This window comes from Gouania willdenowi, chromosome 7 (assembly GCF_900634775.1).
Source record: "Gouania willdenowi chromosome 7, fGouWil2.1, whole genome shotgun sequence".
Taxonomy (NCBI): Eukaryota; Metazoa; Chordata; class Actinopteri; order Blenniiformes; family Gobiesocidae; genus Gouania; species Gouania willdenowi.
This window is the reverse complement of record NC_041050.1, coordinates 525,427-545,758: the sequence shown is the minus strand read 5'-3', so window position 1 is coordinate 545,758 and position 20,332 is coordinate 525,427. Positions and strand designations below refer to the sequence as shown.

Here is a 20,332-nt window from a genome sequence, read left to right as displayed (position 1 = left end):
CCTTTAACTCAGATGTGAACATAATTAATGTATAGTCACATGTAATTCTGCTCTAATCCACACTACAAACTAGGGCTGCACGATTATGGCCAAAATTATTTTCATCAAAATTATAATCACAATTATTTATCATGTTAGAAAAAAAAGTGTTTTTATTCCACTACTTTTAAACAAACACTGTACAGTTTACAGTGCAAAATGAAGCTTGAAATAATAATAGTATAAAAAAAAAAAACCCAAGAATTTTAAATGTACCAAAGGTTAGTGAAATAAATACATTATTACAAAGTGAAGAGCTTGTATTTTAAATGTAAATATTGCAGATGATCAGATTAATTTAATCGTGGCAACTAAAATTAATCAATTAATGTGATTAATTGTGCAGCCCTAGTGCAAACATTAAACGTGTTTTAAACTGATTGTGGCATTCCTTTTCTATGTGGTGAAGGTAAGTAGGTATGTAGAGTGTTTACACCATGTACAGTATGACCTCTGTTTACACCTGACATGCTGTATTTAAAGGACGTTTAATGCGTTTCCATTGGAGCAGAAATTCATGTGAAAATACATAAATTATGTTCTTACCTACAAGTTAAAATAAACTTATTTTCTGGTTGTTTTTTTTTACATGTCAGATAAAGTCAGTGTGTGTGTGTGTGTGTGTGTGTGTGTGTGTGTGTGAACCTGTTCTCCATAAAGGTTGGAGAACCTCTAATCTCCTCCAGCATCTCCAACAATGAGTTCCACTGCTGCTGTAACCCAACCATTTATTTTGAAAAGTCTGCAGGAAAAAGTCTGTCAATGCTACACAGCTCACTCACACGTGCTGTCCTTCAGAGAGTCACAGACTAATGTTAAAACACTCAGTACTAAACATTATTTACTCAAAAATGATTACTAATTACTTTATTAACAGTAATTCTGGATGTTTTGATGTGTGTGCTTTAATTTAACTTTGATCAAAAATACAGTTTTAATCTGCTCCTACTCAGCATTTAACAAGTTTAACTGTGACTGTGAACAGAGCAAACATTTAATTAAATTAATTATCACTGGTACCTGTCAACAAAAAAAACAATCATTCATTTTTACTTTGTGAAATAAAAATATGAGAGGATTCAGTGTCTATATCTCAGATTCTTCATCTTTAATACCAGTTCAGGCAATGCTTATAAATCATAAAAACCACATATTAGTGTGTGTGTGTGTGTGTGTGTGTGTGTCTCACCTGCTTCCTCGTGTGTCGTACTGTTTCATGTTTTTGATGAAGTGGATTTTCTTGGCATGTCGAGGTTTAGGAGAACCTCCCGAGAGGTTCCGAGTTCTACAGAGAGAAAGAGAAACATTAACGTTCATTTGGTTTATATTTGTAGACCAAGAATATAAAAAGGATTCCAGGAGCTATTGCTAGCACAAATATAGTGATTCATTACATTCTTCCTTCCTAATTCCTATAGAGCAGAGGTGGACAACTGGCAATACGGGGGCCAAATGAGGCCCTTGCTCTAATTTTGTGAGGCCCCCAAAGTAACAGCACAAAAAACAGAAAAAACACAAAACAACAGCAAGAAAACACAAAAATATATACACTACATTACAGAAAAATACAGTAAAGACAATAAAACAAAACAAAAGACTCCAGAAACACACAAAACTACTACAAATATGAACAAAATGACAACAGAAATACACAAAATAACTCCAAAATACATACATTTTACAAGAAAAATAGACAGAAGGACAACAGAAATGGACAAAATAGTTCATAACAAGCAAAGCAACAACAAACATACACAAAATGATGTGTGTTATACTCTGATTGGTTATTATTCTTAATGCTGACATGACTATGTGACCCTTCCATCAAAACAAACACATTTTTGCATCCCCTGCTATAGAGCTTTGCCTCTCCTTCACAATAAAAGATGTCACTTCCTGCTCCATACTGTGTAACAACTTTAAAATCAAATACAGATCCTTTGTATTTACAGGAAATATAAAAGCTGCTTTTCTGAGATGCTCTGCTTTACGTAGTGTCAGTGAACGTCTCAGACTGGTGTGAAGTGTGTACTTGTTATTGTGCTTTAATAGTGTACAGTTGATAAGAATTAGAAACCGACACACATGAACAAACTGTGTGTGTGTTGAGTTCAGGACGCTGACTCAGCATTCACACAATGACAAATACATTCATACAACACAGATAAATATAGGCTCAGATTAGGCCTCGCTATGTTAAAGCTCAGCGTGTGTGTGTGTGTGTGTGTGTGTGTGTGTGTGTGTGTGTGACTTCTAACAACAGACCTTGACAGTAAATAAGCTGAAGGGCTGAGCCCAGTGACATCACAGCACTTACATAACAAATAGGTGACATCAGCATGAGTCGACACGCGCGCGCACACACGTTTAGAACAGAATAAATCAGGTAAGACTAGATTTAAAAGAACAAACCAGTTCCAACACAATTATACAAATATAATCAATAAAGTTCAAAGCCATCACACTAACACACATTCATACTTTAATTATTGCACTGTTCCTTCTACACATACTGACCTTAGGTGTGTTTATTGATGTTGAGTACGATGACCGCTGTGTAGGGCTGGGCAATATATCGAGATTCAAGAGAAATTGAGTTTTATGTTTTGATGACATAGAAATACAACATCTCCTCTATTGATATATTTTCATTTGATATCTTATTAAGTATTAAATACAGCTTTTAGGAGTGGTTTCTTTCTCTACTTCTAGATGATCACTGAGTGTGTTCTAACTCAGACATTCATCTACAGAACTCACTCACACGTGCTGTCCCTTAGAGGAGAAACAGACTAAAGTGGAACATATTGATCAGCTGTTTGTTAATAAATGTGTGTGTACTCAGTAATATTATAGGATATGGTTGATATAAGAAAATAAACACTGGTATTGATTATGACAGACTAACCCAACAGAGGCTCATCCATGGAGTAAAACCATGATCCATTAACACTCCCTGTGAATAAACAGTGTATGTTTAGTCTGTTCTTGGTTCTCTAAACACACTCTGATTATTTTTATTATTATTATTAATTTCCATGTCTGGGTTGGTCATCATGTGATGGAATCTTCTCACTCTTATATTTCTTATATTTACATGGGAACTGCAACTGTGAACATTCCAAGACAGTGTGGGAATATGCTGATGGAAATGGAAAAGGCTGAGTGATGATGAGGAGGAGTAATGAAGGTCAGAACAGGAAGAATTCAGCTCTGATTTTGTACAAACACAAAGGTTTATTTATGACTCATCAAATAAAATGAGATCCACAGGATTTTTATCAGCGTCTCAGTGAAATCTGAGTTTGTTTGCGTATAAATTCTAATTATTTCATCGTTTAAAGTGAGCATCAGTGGATGTTCTACTGCCTTTGTTTGTTTTTGTGTTTGCTTTTTCAAATGCTAGCTGTGAATGAGAACTATAAAACAGTCAGAAATGTGCAATAATGAAAGTTAAACTTACAATAACAAAATGAGATGATATATTAGATAGATTATGACCAGCCCTGTGGCTGCACATGGTTGTCTACTAATACACTTTTCTCAAAGTTATATCAGGGCAGAGCCAGCAAAAAAAGGCAAAGAAGACCTTTGTCTGAGGAACGCACGCACGCACACACAACCCAGTGCTCCATCAGGCAGCACACACACACACACACACACACAGTCTGCAGCAACATGGAGCCCTGTAGCAGCCGCTCTGTTAATAAAGTGGATCGGCGAATACAGCAGCGCGCATCGGTCGATGCCGATAATCGGTCGATCACTAGTGTCTATGTGTGTTATGTCAGATGAGGAGGAAGGATGGTGGCTGCTGCGTCACGGAGCTGATCAGCTGTGTCCCGCGGTGCAGCTTGTGAAATGAAACTCTGATAGACGTCAGAATGATGTTCACGCTGGTTCAACTATTTTAACACTGTGTTCAACGTAAAAACACAGTTTGATCCACTACAGAGTAAATAACAAGTGTAACTTTGATGATGATGACAACTAATATGCGCTGATCATTTCTGAATGTAAGAAGTTAATAAAATAAGGCTTTCTAAACAAACAAATGTTATTGTGTCGTTAGTTTGAGAAAAACATTTTAACTGTGTCTCAGACAGAAAAATGAGGCTGATCTTCACACAGCAGCCTAACTACTATATATTTATATATAGTAGTTAGGCTGCTGCTAAAGAGAAAATATATATATATATATACACACACACCAGCATGTTGACCAGCTCCTGTTCCTAGACTAAAACCTAGACACTCCACAGCACTAGTTTGATCAACATTTAAAGTTTATGTTGACTAACTTAAAAAAAAAATTAGTTTTTTGTACATGTTGTTTACCTTATTTCTGATGGAGGTTTTATTTCATTTATTTCAGTCTAAATAATAATAAATCACTGAATAAATAATGATAAATCAGTGAATGATTGAATGTGATGTGCATTGTTTTTTGGAACTGTGACATATTTTTAGAAGTTTAGGATTCAACTTTTTGTGTTTGGAACTGAAAAAAATAATGATAATCATCACTGTAAAATCACAATACTTGTAAAATCAGAATCGCAATTTAAATTGAATTGAGACAAAAAGGTATCGTCTCAGCCCTATTATTTACTCACTGAGACACACACACACATGGTTTAATGATGTGTTTGTTCTGACCTCAGACACACAAGGTTATTATCACTGACCACGTCAGTATCAGGTCAGTAACAGGTCAGACCAACCAGCAGCATGTTTACATCACAGCCAATCAGAATCATTCTCTGCCATGAGGAGGAAACTTCTCCCTCCGTGGGAAAGGAAAAACTAACGTGTGTTTCCTTATCTGAGAATTCAGAGTTTGTTCGAAGAAAACAACCCAAACTAACTATTGTTTCAGACCTAATCACAACATTATCAGGTAAAAATATCTTTATATTATTTAGGTTTGTTTTCTTTAGATTGGATCATGAAATATGTGAATGGTCTAAAAAGGAGCTGTAATAAAGATGTGTTTAGTGATCAACTGGACCATCAGCCACAGAAACACAGACATGTTTAATCTATACCAGACAGACAATAAGGATGTTGGAGTGTGTAAACGTGTGCACGTTGATTGCTGTTATGTCACAAAAAAAAAACAGCATCATGCATCACATTTTAAATGCAAGTCCAATAAATATACGTAATAAATATGAAGTAACAGATGAAAAGTGCCACAACAGAGCATTGTTAAAACACTGCTGTTCAGGAAATGCATAATCATTGGCTCATTTTAACGCCACCTGCTATACTATGTACGTCTACATGCACAAGCGTGCACGGAGCTGCTGACAGTGAGAGAAACGAGAAGTTTTATGCAAACTGCATCACAAAGAAGCTTCATCTATAATTCACACGGTTGACGCAGAACATCGTGTTATTCATCTGACGTTTGCTCGTTAGCTAAGCAAGCTAACATTAGCGAGTCGTTTTTGTTTGGGACAAATGTATAATCCTGTACGTGTGTTGGTGCTCTTGAAAAGGCATGAGAGCGAGAGTGGGTGAGAGACATTAACAGTGAGTGGACTGGATGTTTTTTATAAATGCTAACGAGAGCGTAGATGCTAATGATAAATGGCTTTATGTAAATATAGTCATAGCTTCACAGCTCTGTAGGATATTCATTATCATTATTATTTAGCTAATTATTGTCTGTCTCCATCTCTATCTAATCACATGGTTACCAAATGTGAGGCCTGAAAACTTGTATTAAAGCAGAACTAAGTAACTTTTCCACCTTGATAAATCTTTCTCATAGTCCCTGTGACAGTAATAAAAGTGTTTATGGGGTGATTGGGGGTCTTTCATCCCTCCCTACTGTCTCTTTCCCTGCCTCTGACCCAGTGGCAGTCTCACAGCTCTGTTCTAGCTCTCGTGACAACACGTACTGTTTTACGACTTGTTGTGTCCTTATACCCCCTCCCGGAGGCTGAGGTCCCAGGATCAGAACCTGCTCATGGTCCCCCGTACCCGTTACAAGACCAGAGGAGATCGCTCCTTCCAGGCGGTCGCGCCAACGCTCTGGAACGATCTTCCGTTTTCCTTGCGTTTGCTTGATTCCGTTGATGCTTTTAAGAGCCAACTGAAAACCTATTTGTTTCAGAAAGCATTTTAAAATTCCAGTGATAAAGGGTTGTTTTATGACCATCATATTTTTGTGACTGTAACTGTAATTTGTATTGTATTGTATGCGCTGTACGTATTGTGAAGCACTTTGTGACTCCTGTCTGTAAAAGGTGCTATATAAATAAATATTACTTACTTACTTACTTACGACAGCCCAATACGCACTAAAGGCAGTCATGTGATGAGTCGCTGGAACACAGTGGTGCTTTTTGGTCACTTCATTATTCCTGTGACATTATTACCAGGAAACGTGTGTGTGTGTGTGTGTGTGTGACAGGGGAGACAACTGGCTGATCACTGTATAAATGATCAACTTACTGAAGAATGAGTTCACTCAGAATGTATACGCTTATTCAACATTAACTAGGGATGCACCAAATATTCGGCCACCAAATATAAAAAGGAACATTTGACCTTGGGTTTGATGAGTTAAAATCAAGGCCGAATAGTAGCGTGTGACGCAATGACGTAATCAAACAACGTGCAGTGATTTAGAATCAGAAAGGTGTGTGCGTGTTGCTGCAGGAGCACAGCAGGAGCTCCTCCTCCTTTCCACACACAAACATCCAGACTCTCTCCTCACCGCTCTCCGTCACCACATAAAAGTTGGAAACTGTCCAATTCCACAACAGAGTCCGTTGTTAGCACGACGAGCTACGAATCCATAAACATCTCCATCGTTTCCTCCTTACACTACACCAGGTCTCACTACATAGATTGGTGTAGCATTAGCATGGAGTGCTAACAGCTGATGTGTGTAAACAATGGGTCTGTGGCTCCAAGCAGTGACTCCCAACACAATCAGCAGCAGAAAAAGTAGTACAGTTTGTATTTACATATATGGTAATAAAGTATATTCTATATTAAACAGCAGTGTTTGTTTTAGCTGTTAGATAGTTGGAGAGGGAGGAGCTAACATTCTAGGAGGCGTGTTAGGTGACGTCACCTGTCAACGTGGGTAAAATCCAACTGTCCCGTTTAAAGCTGACTTTTTATAAAATATGTAATAACAAGAGAGGAAACATAACTTTTTACACTTATTTCCTCTGAATGAGACTAAATGATGTTTATCACTGTAGATAAACCATTAGAACGTCATTTTTTTCATCATACCTCACCTTTAATGTACTTTAGATTTTATTGGAATGCAGGTTTTGTTTTTTTTGAAGGGCTAATATAAATGATAAACTTTTATGGTTTTTTGAAAAGCAAAGGCTACTGGGATATTTAAAAAATGCCATAATATTCAATAAACATTTACTTTATTTAATTAAACATGTCTAAAAATGTATTCTAGGCTATTTATGCACTGTTTAAAAAAATTGTGAAAAACTTAACCGCATTCGGTATTCGGCCAAGCGCTTATATTTTATTCGGCTTCGGACACAAATTTTCATTTCGGTGCATCCCGAACATTAACTGCTTTATTTTCCCCCCGGTACGTTTAGGAAACCTCCCACTGTAGCGGGAGGGAGGGGCTGCTGCCTCTGGGGTGCGGAGTGTTTACAACAGCAACATAAACAAAACGAACCTTTAGGGGGCGCTAAGCACAAGTTAGTTAGTAATACTTTAAGAGCTAAACAGTAATTCTGATTTTAACGCCTATAGTGTCCATAGTTTAATGTGTATTTTTTATGTTGCTACTGCCTGTCTCTTGGACTCTAGGCCTAATTAAATATTGTCCAAATGTTTGTTGTTCAGAGTTTTAAAGTAAATAACACATCTATTCCAGAGCTCATTGGTTTGTTTTCAGTGTGATTTGTTTCCTTTGATCCTTCACTGAGGAGATACTTTGATGTTCAGCTGCTCATCTCTCTCTAGTATTACCTGTTAGCTTCAGATGCAGAGGATGTGTTCAGATCTTATTAAATTCCCTCAACATTATTAACGTTTTAACCTCAAAGATTATTTTGTGCATTAATACATTACATTAATCTACTAAAGGAGCAAGGACACATCCACAAAGACAAGTGAGGATGACCCCTCTACACCACAGTGTCTACCACATACAGTTGTGTGCGAAAGTCAGGGCACCCCATTAAAAACAGCATATTTTATATATTTAAAAAGTTATATTCATATTTACTGTCTCTCTGGTATATGTGAAAAAAAGACAATATTGTCAGGAAACATTAATGCATAGTTACATTTTATTTTATAAATTGAACAAAATTACAAAAATGAAAAACATAATTTTGGCATGTGCAAAAGTCGGGGCACCCTGAGAGTTTCAAAGTGTCAGATTCTTTTTACAAGCTCAGACCTCTACCAGCTCATTGGTCCTGAAGCATGTGTCAACAATTGTCATTAGGCAGTGCCAGCTGGTGCCAATTTGAGGGTTTCTTAAATACGGCGACTCCACAAACCTTGTACAAACACTCAGCAACCATGGGTTCCTCTAAGAAGCTGTGTTAGACAGAAAAAATGAAAGTAATTGATGCCCACAATGCCGGGGAGGGCTACAAGAAGATAGCAAAGCGTTTTCAGCTTGCAGTTTCCACAGTGCGAGGCATAATTAAGAGATGGCAGGTGAGGGGAACTGTGGAGGTCAAGAAGAGATCTGGAAGACCAAGGAAACTCTCGGAGAGAACAGCTCGTAGTCTGGTCAGAAAGGTAAACCAAAACCCACATTTGACTTCAAAAGACCTCCAGGAAGATTTAGCAGACTCAGGAGTGGTAGTGCACCCTTCCACTGTGTGCCGATACTTGCACAAACAAGACCTTCATGGAAGAGTCTGTAGAAAAAAACCTTATCTACGACCTCATCATAAAATACAACGTCAAAAATATGCAACAGAACATCTACAGAAGCCTGATGACTTTTGGAAACAAGTGCTGTGGACTGATGAAGTTAAAATAGAACTCTTTGGCCACAATAAGCAAAGGTATGTTTGGAGAAAAAAAGGAGCAGCATTTCATGAAAAGAACACCTTGCCAACTGTTAAATATGGGGGTGGATCCATCATGCTTTGGGGTTGTGTTGCAGCCAGTGGGACAGGAAACATTGCTCGGGTGGAGGAAGAATGGATTCAATTAAATACCAGCAAATTCTGGAGGCAAATATCACAGCATCTGTAAAAAAGCTAAAGCTGAAAAGAGGATGGCTTCTACAACAGGATAATGATCCTAAACATACCTCCAAATCCACCATGGACTACTTCAAGAAACGCAAGCTGAAGGTTTTGGAATGGCCTTCACAGTCTCCCGACTTAAACATTATCGAAAATCTGTGGGTAGATCTTAAAAGAGCTGTGCATGCAAGACGTCCTAGGAATATTGCAGAACTGGAAGCCTTTTGCAAGGAAGAATGGGGAAAAATCCCAAATAATAGAATCCAGAGACTTGTTGTTGGCTATAAGAAGCGTTTACAAGCTGTGATATCTGCCAGAGGGGGTGTTACTAAGTACTGAAGGTACTGATGCTGTAGGGTGCCCCGACTTTTGCACATGCCAAAATTATGTTTTTCATTTTTGTAATTTTGTTCAATTTATAAAATAAAATGTAACTATGCATTAATGTTTCCTGACAATATTGTCTTTTTTTCCCATATACCAGAGAGACAATAAATATGAATATAACTTTTTAAATATATAAAATATGCTGTTTTTAAAGGGGTGCCCTGACTTTCACACACAACTGTACATGTCTATATAATATTTAATCATGTCTATATAATATTTAATCATGTCTATATAATATTTAATCATGTCTATATAATGTTTAATCATGTCTATATAATATTTAATCATGTCTATATAATATTTAATCATGTCTATATAATATTTAATCATGTTTATATAACATGGAATACAGATCCCACTTTGTATCTATAATCTCTTTTAAATTCCTTTAATCTGCTGCTGTGATATCATTACAGAAATATGTGACGTATGATGTGTGAGTGCTGATATTTATAGTTACTGTCATCATCTGTTCTATTTCAAACAAACGTCACCGTGAGATAACACACACACACGCACGCACACACACATGCTGCTTCATAAATATTTGCTGCGTTCTGATTGGTCAGGAAGGAGCTCATCATATTAAAAATAATATTCCTTAAAGAAGAAAAACTTGTGATATAAACCAATAATAGTTAAATTAAACATTTAGGAACTCTCAGAGGGACAGAAGCAGCAAGGCTAGCTGTAGCAAACTAGCCAGCGCTACAATAATAATTATAGTTATTATTAAAATGAAGATGATTGACTGACAAACAAACCATGTGACTGACTATAGAGTTTGTTTAGATCTGTTTCAGCGACCACGAGGTCAGTTTACTTCAGTAGACTAGAGGAGAGTAGAATAGAGTAAAAATGGTAAATGGACATGATTTATATAGAGCTTTATCACCACTGAAACAGTCTCAAAGCGCTTTACATATCAGCTCATTCACCCAATCACTCTCACATTCACACACCAGTGGGACAGGACTGACATGCAAGGCACAAGTCGACCACTGGGAGCAACTTAGGGTTCAGTGTCTTGCCCAAGGACACTTCGACACATAGTCAGGTACTGGGATCGAACCCCCAACCTCTCAATCAGAAGACGACCCTCTACCACCTGAGCCACGGTCGCCCGTATTACATACCACATCACTGAAGACAATCTATTCTTCCCTTATTGGGTCACATTTAAATTACTGCTCAGAAATCTGGGGAAACACCTACAAAACGTATCTTGAACCTTTATTTAAACTACAAAAAAAAGCAATTAGGATTTTATATAAAGCACCACACAACACACACACAAATGAACTATTTGAAAAGGCCAAATACCTAAAACTGCAAGAAATAATACACTACAGCACACAAATTCTCTCACATACAAACACACTGCTTATGAACTAAGACATAATAATGTGTTTATACAAGAAAGGGTTAAATCTAACATTGGAAAATACAGCACTGTAAACAGAGCTATTACCAGCTGGAATAACCTTGATGCAGAGACAAAACAAGCTGCAAACTTGACTAGATATAAAGAAAAAACTCGGAAGACATTTTTGCAAGAATACGAGATCAACACATCAATGAGAAAGAAGATGAACTTTTCTTTTGAACTGGAGGAACAAAAACAACGTTTGGGAATGAAATCTACGGGGAAGAAGGACGACACGAACAACGATGGAGAGGAAGAATAAAAAAAAAAAAAAAGAAGACAACACTGACTACAGATGAGAATAAATCCTACACAAAAAAGGACAAAAAAAAATGAAAAAAATGAAATTGTGTTCAGAACCAAAGAATGTTTGACCAGAGAGACGAGCTCTAATTAGTGCTGGGCGATATATCGAATATACTCGATATATCGCAGCTTGTAGTCTGTGCGGTGTTGAAAATGACCATACCGTTAAACTCGCGGACTTTTTTTTTTTTTTTAAATATCTTAGTGGCATTATGCACAAAAGGTGCACTTAAATTTAGTGTTGTTTTGAAATGTCATCTTAATGACAACATGCACAAAAGGGCACTATTTGTTTTAAAATATTGTAGTGGCATTATGTACAAAAAGTCCACTTTAATTTTGTGTTTTGAAATGCCATGTGAGTTGCATCCTGCACTAATGTCTTGTTTTGAAATGTCTCTGTGACAATTTTATGTTTGAGCCACTCACTGTTTAATAAATACAGTTATGTCAACTTTGACTTAGTTGTGATATCCCCTTTTTTGCATGAAAGTTTAAAATTGGCATATATTAATGCAGTATGATCAAGAATGTTTTAATGTAGACATATAGAATCATCATACTGGTGTGATTTTGTGCATCAAAGTGTTAATTCAAGGGTAATGCAAAATATCGAGATATATATCGTGTATCGTGACATGGCCTAAAAATATCGCGGTATTTATAAAAGGCCATATCGCCCAGCCCTAGCTCTAATGTAAATTTTCTGTGTTCAAAATAGGGGACGGGACTCGGATAAGCAACCTGCTTCTCTCGTCTCCTTTTTCGGCATGTACAAAAAAAAAAAAAAAAAGAGAAAAAGAAAACTCCTGTGAATGCAACCATGTCGGAAATAAACTGAATAAATAAATAAATAAATAAAATATAGTAGAGTAAGTAAAGAGTGAATAGAGTAAGTAAAGTAGAGTAAGTAGATTAAATATAGTAGAGTAAGTAGATTAAATATAGTAGAGTAAGTAGAATAAATATAGTAGAGTACGTAGAGTAAGTAAATATAGTAGAGTGAGTAGAGTAGAGTGTGTAGAGTGAGTAGAGTAAGTAGAATGAGTAGAGTAGAGAAAGTAGAGTAAAGATAGTAGAGTAAGTAGAAAAGAGTAAGTAGAGTAGAGTAAGTAGAGTAGAGTGAGTAGAGTAGAGTGTGTAGAGTATATAGAGTAGAGTGAGTAGAGTAGAGTAGAGTAGAGTAAGTAGAATAAATATAGTAGAGTAAGTAGAGTAGAGTGAGTAGAGTATAGTAAGTAGAGTAAATATAGTAGAGTAAGTAGAATAGAGTAAGTAGAGTAGAGTAAGTAGAGTAAGTAGAGTAGAGTGAGTAGAATAACTATAGCAGAGTGAGTAGAGTAGATTAAGTAGAGTAAATAAAGTAGAGTAAGTAGAATAGAGTAAGTAGAAAAGAGTAAGAAGAGTAGAGTAAGTAGAGTGAGTAGAGTAAGTTGAGTGAGTAGAGTGAGTAGAGTAAGTAGAAGAGAGTGAGTAAGTAGAGTAAAGTAGAGTAAATATAGTAGAGTAAGTCGAGTAGAGTGAGTAGAGTAGAGTAAGTAGAGTGAGTAGAGTAAGTAGAGTGAGTAGAGTAGAGTAAGTAGAGTAAGTAAAATAGAGTGAGTAGAGTAAGTAGAATAGAGTGAGTAGAGTTGAGTAAGTAGAGTGGAGTGAGTAAAGTAGAGTAAGTAGAGTAAGTAGAATAAGTAGAATAGAGTGAGTAGAGAAGAGTAAGTAGAGTAGAGTACAGTAGAGTAAAGAAGAGCAAGTAGAGTAGAGTGAGTAGAGTAGAGCAAGTAGAGTAGAGTTAGTAGAGAAGAGTAGAGTGAGTAGAGTAAGTAGAGTAAATATAGTAGAGTAAGTAGAATAGAGTGAGTAGAGTAAGTAGAGTAAATATAGTAGAGTAAGTAGAATAGAGTGAGTAGAGTAGAGTAAGTAGAGTAGAGTGAGTAGAGTAGAGTAAGTAGAGTAGAGTAAGTAGAGTAAGTAGAGTAGAGTGAGTAGAGTAGAGTAAGTAGAGTAGAGTGAGTAGAGTGAGTAGAGTAGAGTGAGTAGAGTAGAGTGAGTAGAATAGAGTGAGTAGAGTAGAGTGAGTAGAATAGAGTGAGTAGAGTAAGTAGAGTAAATATAGGAGAGTGAGTAGCGTAAGTAGAATAGAGTGAGTAGAGTAAGTAGAGTAGAGTTAGTAGAGTAGAGTGAGTAGAGTAGAACAAGTAGAGTAGAGTGAGTAGAGTAAGTAGAATAGAGTGAGTAAGTAGAGTAGAGTGAGTAGAGTAAGTAGAGTTAGTAGAGTAGAGTGAGTAGAGTAGGTAGAGTAAGTAGAGTGAGTAGAATAAGTAGAATAGAGTGAGTAGAGTAAGTAGAATAAAGTGAGTAAGTAGAGTAAGTAGAGTAAAGAAGAGTAAGTAGAGTAGAGTGAGTAGAGTAAGTAGAATAGAGTGAGTAGAGTAGAGTAAGTAGAATAGAGTGAGTAGAGTAAGTAGAGAAAATATAGCAGAGTAAGTAGAATAGAGTGAGTAGAGTAGAGTTGAGTAAGTAGAGTGGAGTGAGTAGAGTAAGTAGAGTAGAGTAAGTTGAGTAGAGTAAGTAGAGTAGAGTTAGTAGAGTAGAGTAGAGTAAGTAGAGAAAATGTAGTAGAGTAAGTAGAGTAGAGTGAGTAAATATAGTAGAGTAAGAAGAATAGAGTGAGTAGAATAGAGTAAGTAGAGTAAATATAGTACAGTAAGTAGAATAGAGTGAGTAGAGTAGAGTAAGTACAGTGAGTAGAGTAAGTAGAGTAGAGTAAGTAGAGTAAATATAGTACAGTAAGTAGAATATAGTGAGTAGAGTAGAATGAGTAGAGTAAGTAGAGTGAGTAGAGTAGAGTAAGTAGAGTAGAGTTAGTAGAGTAGAGTAAGTAGAGTGAGTAGAGTAAGTAGAGTAGAGTGAGTAGAGTAGAGTAAGTAAATCAGTGTATAGACACGCCCACTCATGAATATGCATAAGCAGGCAGCAAACAGCCTGTTGGTCATAAAGTGACTTTTCAGAGGATAAAACTCTGGAAAACAGTTGAGTTTGGGAAAATAAAGCTCAAATACTATGTTTTTGGTGTTCTTGGTTAAATGGAGATGAATGAAAAATGCATGATATGTGACATTTAAAGTTAAACTGTGTGTGTGTGTATGTGTGTGTGTGTGTGTGTGTGTGTGTGTTCACGCAAGAAGCAAGTTCAAACACACCAAAACACACAGATGACGTCAAACAGATTCCATCTTACCATGTTTGGGAGAGAGTTCCGTTCCCATGTTTTTCCTGCTTCAGGCAGAAAAATTCAGGAAACAACAATGTTCATTTTATGTGTGTGTGTGTGTGTGTGTGTGTGTGTGTGTGTGTGTGTGTGTGTGTGGAGGGGGGGGGGGGGGGGGGGGGGCACAGTCTGACAGCACCGACACGCCTACTCATACTTTACCAACAGCTAAGCACAGAGAACATGGTTACATTAGTTAAATCAGTCTTCATTAAAAACACACCATGTATAGATGGAGGAAAATAACTATGAATGTGGAACCAAATTTAAAGTATGTGACAATAAACAAACATAACAATAAAGCTGTTTCTAAATAATGCAATAATATCGCTGCATTTTTTTAACTCAGTCAGCTCTTACTTTCTCAGCCTTTAACATAAACCACTGTAAATGTGTCAACTACCAAAGCATATATTAGATATACAGTCGTCCCTCGTTTATCATGGGGGTTACGTTCTAAAAAGAACTCCCGATAGGTGAAATCTGCAAAGTAGTCAGCTTTATTTATCACTATTATTATACATGTTTTAAGGCTGAATTTAAAACCAGAGGAGACCTGGTGTTCCAGGCTGTAGCTCCCAGACTCTGGAATAACCTGCACCAGTCTCTCAGGGAGCTCAACTGTGTGGTCACTTTTAAAAACTGTTGAAGACTTTACTTTACAGAAAAGCTTTTAGTTACTGGATTTTAATTTTTATTTATCCTTTAATGTTGCTGTTCTTTTGATATTTATGCACTCTTGTTTTATGATTCTATTGTGTTGCACTTGTACTTTTACCACAACTCTGTACAGCACTTTGTGATTTTATCTGTAAAAAGCACTTTATAAATAAACTACTTACTTACTTAGAACCCTCACCACACACTTTATACACTTTTCTCAGACATTAATGAACATTTCTCTCTTATTTAAACATTCTCAAAGTTCAAACCTTTATAGATTATAAAACAAACCTGTTTTCAAACATACAACACTACAGAGTCACACTACTAGTGATCAGACGTTGATGCTGAACACATTCAGAGTCTTTGTTGATGATGACGTCACGTTAACAGTCACTGGTCTGTTCATCCATTCAACCATGGAGTAGAAGCTGTGTGTGACCACCTGGAGCTGTAGGACACGCCCCTTATAACCAGGACTAGGAAGGATTAGGAGTGGAGGAGAATCAGTGAGGAGGTGGTAGTAGCACTGAGCTAGCATAGCATTAGCCGCTAATCACACCAGCTTTTTTCACAGGTGGTTTATGTTTATGAGAGGAGAAAAAGGAACACAGCTCCTCACTTCAGCAGGAAGTGAAACTCAGAGTTGGATGTGTCACTGGTGGGTGAATGCAGCATTAGCCAATCAGGATCCAGAACACAATGCACGTTCATATGCTGTAAAAAAAATGCATCCAAAATTGCACTGTAAAAAAAAAAATCAACAAAATACAGAGGCTGCGAAAGGTGAACCACGATATAGCAAGGGACTACTGTATCATGAAATATTAGTAGTATATATTTATATATTTGTGTAAACTTGTGATATAAAAATGGCGGCGCAATCAAAAAACGGATGGAAACCAGTGGTTTATTGGAAGTTATTTCCCACAATGATCTGATAAATTATCAGAGTAAATAGTGTCTCTAGATGACATTACTCTGTCACTCAGCACCACAGTAAAAAACCTATTATCTTTGATACTGACTTATCTTTTAATTTTCATATTAAACAAATCACAAGGACAGCCTTCTTCTACCTCTGTAATATCTATAAAATCAGGAATATCTTGACCCAGAGTGATGCTGAAAAACTAATCCATGCATGTGTTACATCTAGATTAGATTATTGTAACTCTATACTGTCAGGATGTCCTAGTAAGTCACTAAAAAGTCTCCAGTTAATTCAGAATGCTGCAGCTAGAATACTAACAGGTACTAACAGGAGAGAACATATTTCTACAGTATTGGCAAATTGCGTCATACAAATAAAGAATTGAATTGATGAATAAATAAAGGCTAATAAAAGCTGTGGCAACGTCAGAGAGCAAAAACTAGAGTAGAGTCAGAGTGTGACTGATGATGAGCTTCTATCTGCTGTAGATCTACATCCTGCTGTGGTTTGGTTTGGGTGTAAATAGGTTAATCACAGTTTATCTCAGCATGGACAACATAGCAGAGAACCAGCTTCACATCACAACAGACTATTCACCTAAAGCAGGGATGGGTTCGCGTTATCACAGCAGGTTATCAACGTTCATGTCAGTATTAAGGAGAACGATGAATCAGCAATAACACAGGAAAGTACAAAGGTTTTTTTCGTCGTTGTTTTTGTCTTTTTGCGTAGTTTTTGAGTTTTTAGTCATTTTAATTTGTGTGTTTTTGGAGTCATTTTCTGTATTTAACTGTGATTGTGGGAATTTCTGCTGGAATTTTGTGTATTTTAAGAGTCATTATATGTGTTTTTGTTATATTTGCATTTTACTTATTGTAAATCTGGGCCTTTTTTATTTTTTCATTATTTTTGTCATTTTGTATAATTGTTCTATTCTTTTGTGCATTAAGGTGGTTGTTTTGTGTGTATTATTAATGTTTTTGTGTATTTGTTGTTGTTACTTTGTGTATTATATTACTTACAATTTTTATGATTATAATCTTTGGTGGATGTGGCCCATAGGCCACCAGTTGCCTATGTCTGACGTAAAGCATTGAATGAACAACCAAAGTGAGAGCTCACATATTGTCTGTTGGTGGTTTTTCTACCGTTCCTTGACCTTCTTCCTGTGCATAAAACCACCCTCCACTCCTACAGTGTCACTGGTATAAATGAGTTTTATGTATTTATTTGTCTGAATATAAAGGTTTAGCATTGGTTTTTATGTTTTTGTATCTTATTGGCAAAAAATATCTGTTTTTGTAGATTTAATAATGAAGATGAATATTAAAAAACTCAACAATTAAACTAATTCAAGACTACAATTATTTTTAATGTATTTTCTGTAAAAACAAAAAGAAAATATGACACATCTACACCTGTGGGTGGCTGACTGTAGCAAACTGACAACATGAAGAACCACCTCACGTGCTTTGAGTCAGTGTGACGTTCACTTCTGCTCATTTTAAGAACTAGTGTATTCATATAGTGGGAGGAGCTTAAGTAGAGTCATCAATGATGTCCAAATGAGTATGTGTTTGAAGGTTGGATGTACAAAGAGGTGTACATACTCTGTACTCTGTAGTGTAATTGTTTTTTGTTGCCATTGTAGTGATTCTGGAGTCATTTTGTGTATTTTTGTATCTCTTTTGGTGTTCATTTTCAGATTTTTATTCTGTTGTCGTTTTTTGTACTTTTTGTATAAATATTGTTTAGTTTTTTGTTTTATTTTACTCATTTAGAATATTTTTTATTATAAATAATACCTTATGTGTGGCGAGGGTGTGTGTATGTTTCCGTGAAATATTTGAGACGCTGATAACCAAACTCCATAGCCATTGTAGGACCAATCAGAAAAGTAACAAAACTGCTCAAAACAAAATGTAAAGCTCCAAAATACATGAGTGAATAAGTAAATTAAAGTATTACTGTATCTACAATTCAGCTGTTTTAAAAACAAAAATCATTGTTTACCTTCAAACCGAGTGGTCAGAGTTTAACTTCCATACACGGCACCACAGAGAATCTACAGTTTATCAGATGAAGTATTGAACGGGTTGAGGTCAATACTGACTATAGTGAAACGGTGCATTAGTGAACAATTACACAGACAGTTATATGGTTTATACAATTGGAAACTTGTCTGTAAAAGACTCATCAGTGGCTGATGGTTTCAATGATCTATTCAGAGAGCTCTATGTTTGAGATGCTAATGATAGCATCATACAGGAGGAAGTGGAGTCTGGTACAGAGATGGAGACGGAAGAGGAAGTGGAGTCTGTGACCCACGATTTAAAGGACATTTGGGATCACTGGGATAATTTTAAATAACCATGAAATATTAACTTAAATAACTTTTATCAGTAGAAAAATCATGAACCCGGAACCAGAAGTAGCGCGCTCAATACAGAGAGGGTCGTAATCTTAAAATTATCATTTTGCAAAACCAAAAAAAACAGATACACACACTTGGGGTCAACACACACACTGGAGTGGTGGAGTGGTAGTGTGAGCTGAATCTGAGCTCACACACACACACCCACACACACACACACACCCACACACACGCACGCACGCACGCACACACACACACACACACACACACACACACACACACACACACACACACACACACACACACACACACACACACACACACACACACACCCACGCGTGCGGCAGTGCCACCATAATCAGTCTGTGTCCCTGCAGGACCCCCTAACCGAGATTTCCTAGCCCCACCCCTGCATTAGATCCACATGAACCATAATGATAATAATTTCATTAAAACACAGTGTGGCCTTAAATTAACCCTAACCCTGTTGAACTGCAACACACACATCCTTTAATTTAAATTTTATTCTCATAAAATTACAACTTGAATCTCATAAAATAACGATTTTATTAAGATATGACTATTGTCATAAAATTACAACTTTATTATTTAATGTTAAATGCTAAAGCTAAACATTCCCACACAGTCTCACACTTTTACAGTTTTTATTATATCATATCACGAGCCCTATATTGTATTTTATATCGTTTCATGAGTTGACCATTTCCTTACACCCCTAATGAGTCAAACAGTCTCATATTTCATACACATGTGTTACCGACCCCGGTCACTCCTTCGGACCCTACGACGTGTTTATAATATTTATCAAAACAAATGTGATTGTTATTTTGGCGATAATTGTGCAGCTTTACTACTAATTAATTAATTCCCCATTTGATAGCAACATGTATGATGAAAAGGAGAACAGCTGGTGTTCCGTAATGAATAATCCGCTCTGTGACCTTTGACCCCCGGGTCTTACCTGTGTTTGGGTTCGGAGGTCACGGAGGAACAGCTCTGCACCGACAGCAGGGTGGAGGACTTCCTGGGGCCCAGCGGGGAGCCCAGCAGGTTGCTGTTGGACAGGGACGGGGTCAGCAGGTGACTGTCCCCGGGGGAGGGCACCGAGCCTCGGCGACAGTCGAGCAGCAGCTCCGCGTCCGCGTCCGATGGTAGGACGAGGATGGGCGGCACGGGGAACGGTCCGGTCCGAGCCGGGAACACATGAGCCGACAGGCTGGGCACCGGGCCGCAGGTTGTGCCCTCCGTGCCCGGGTGCTGTCCGCTGACCGCAGCGGGAGAGCCCTCTACGCCCTCTGGGTCGCCTGGTCTGCGGCGGTGGCTCCCCCCGGGCTCCGGGTCACCGAGCACCGGCCGACCGTCCAAAGAGATGTTGGTGAGGAACAGGAGGGCGGCTTGTCTCCGGCGGGAGTTGTCCCGGTGTCTGCGGCTGTGATCCCGGGCACAATGGGGCTTCTTCCCGCCAGCGGCGGCCGTTACACAGGCTGCAGCCGCCGCCATAGTCCCGGGGAGGAAGTCACACTGAAGAACCAGAGCTCCAGCTGTCAAATCCATTTAAACCGGCGCTACACCGGGCCACGCCCACATCTGCTGTCATTGGCTGAAACGGGTCAACGTGATGACGTTGACTAGAAAAAAGGCAGAGGGTGTTTTGTCACTCAGTAAACAAACAATACCGAAAGTGAAATTAAGTAAA

The 20,332-nt window shown here is 37.5% G+C and overlaps 1 protein-coding gene across 1 annotated transcript in view; it reads right to left on the bottom strand.

Annotated features, from left to right (window-relative positions):
• LOC114467406 (CDK5 and ABL1 enzyme substrate 2-like) overlaps positions 1 to 20,148 on the bottom strand; it is a 29,024-nt gene extending 8,876 nt beyond the window's left edge. Inside the window, exons 1-2 of the mRNA XM_028453660.1 lie at positions 19,598 to 20,148; positions 1,229 to 1,324 (exon numbers count right to left, since the gene is read on the bottom strand). Coding sequence (XP_028309461.1) covers positions 1,229 to 1,324; positions 19,598 to 20,136 — 635 coding nt within the window. The 5' untranslated portion in view covers positions 20,137 to 20,148. The remainder of the gene's footprint in view (positions 1 to 1,228; positions 1,325 to 19,597) is intronic.
• Between the last annotated feature and the right edge of the window lie 184 nt (positions 20,149 to 20,332).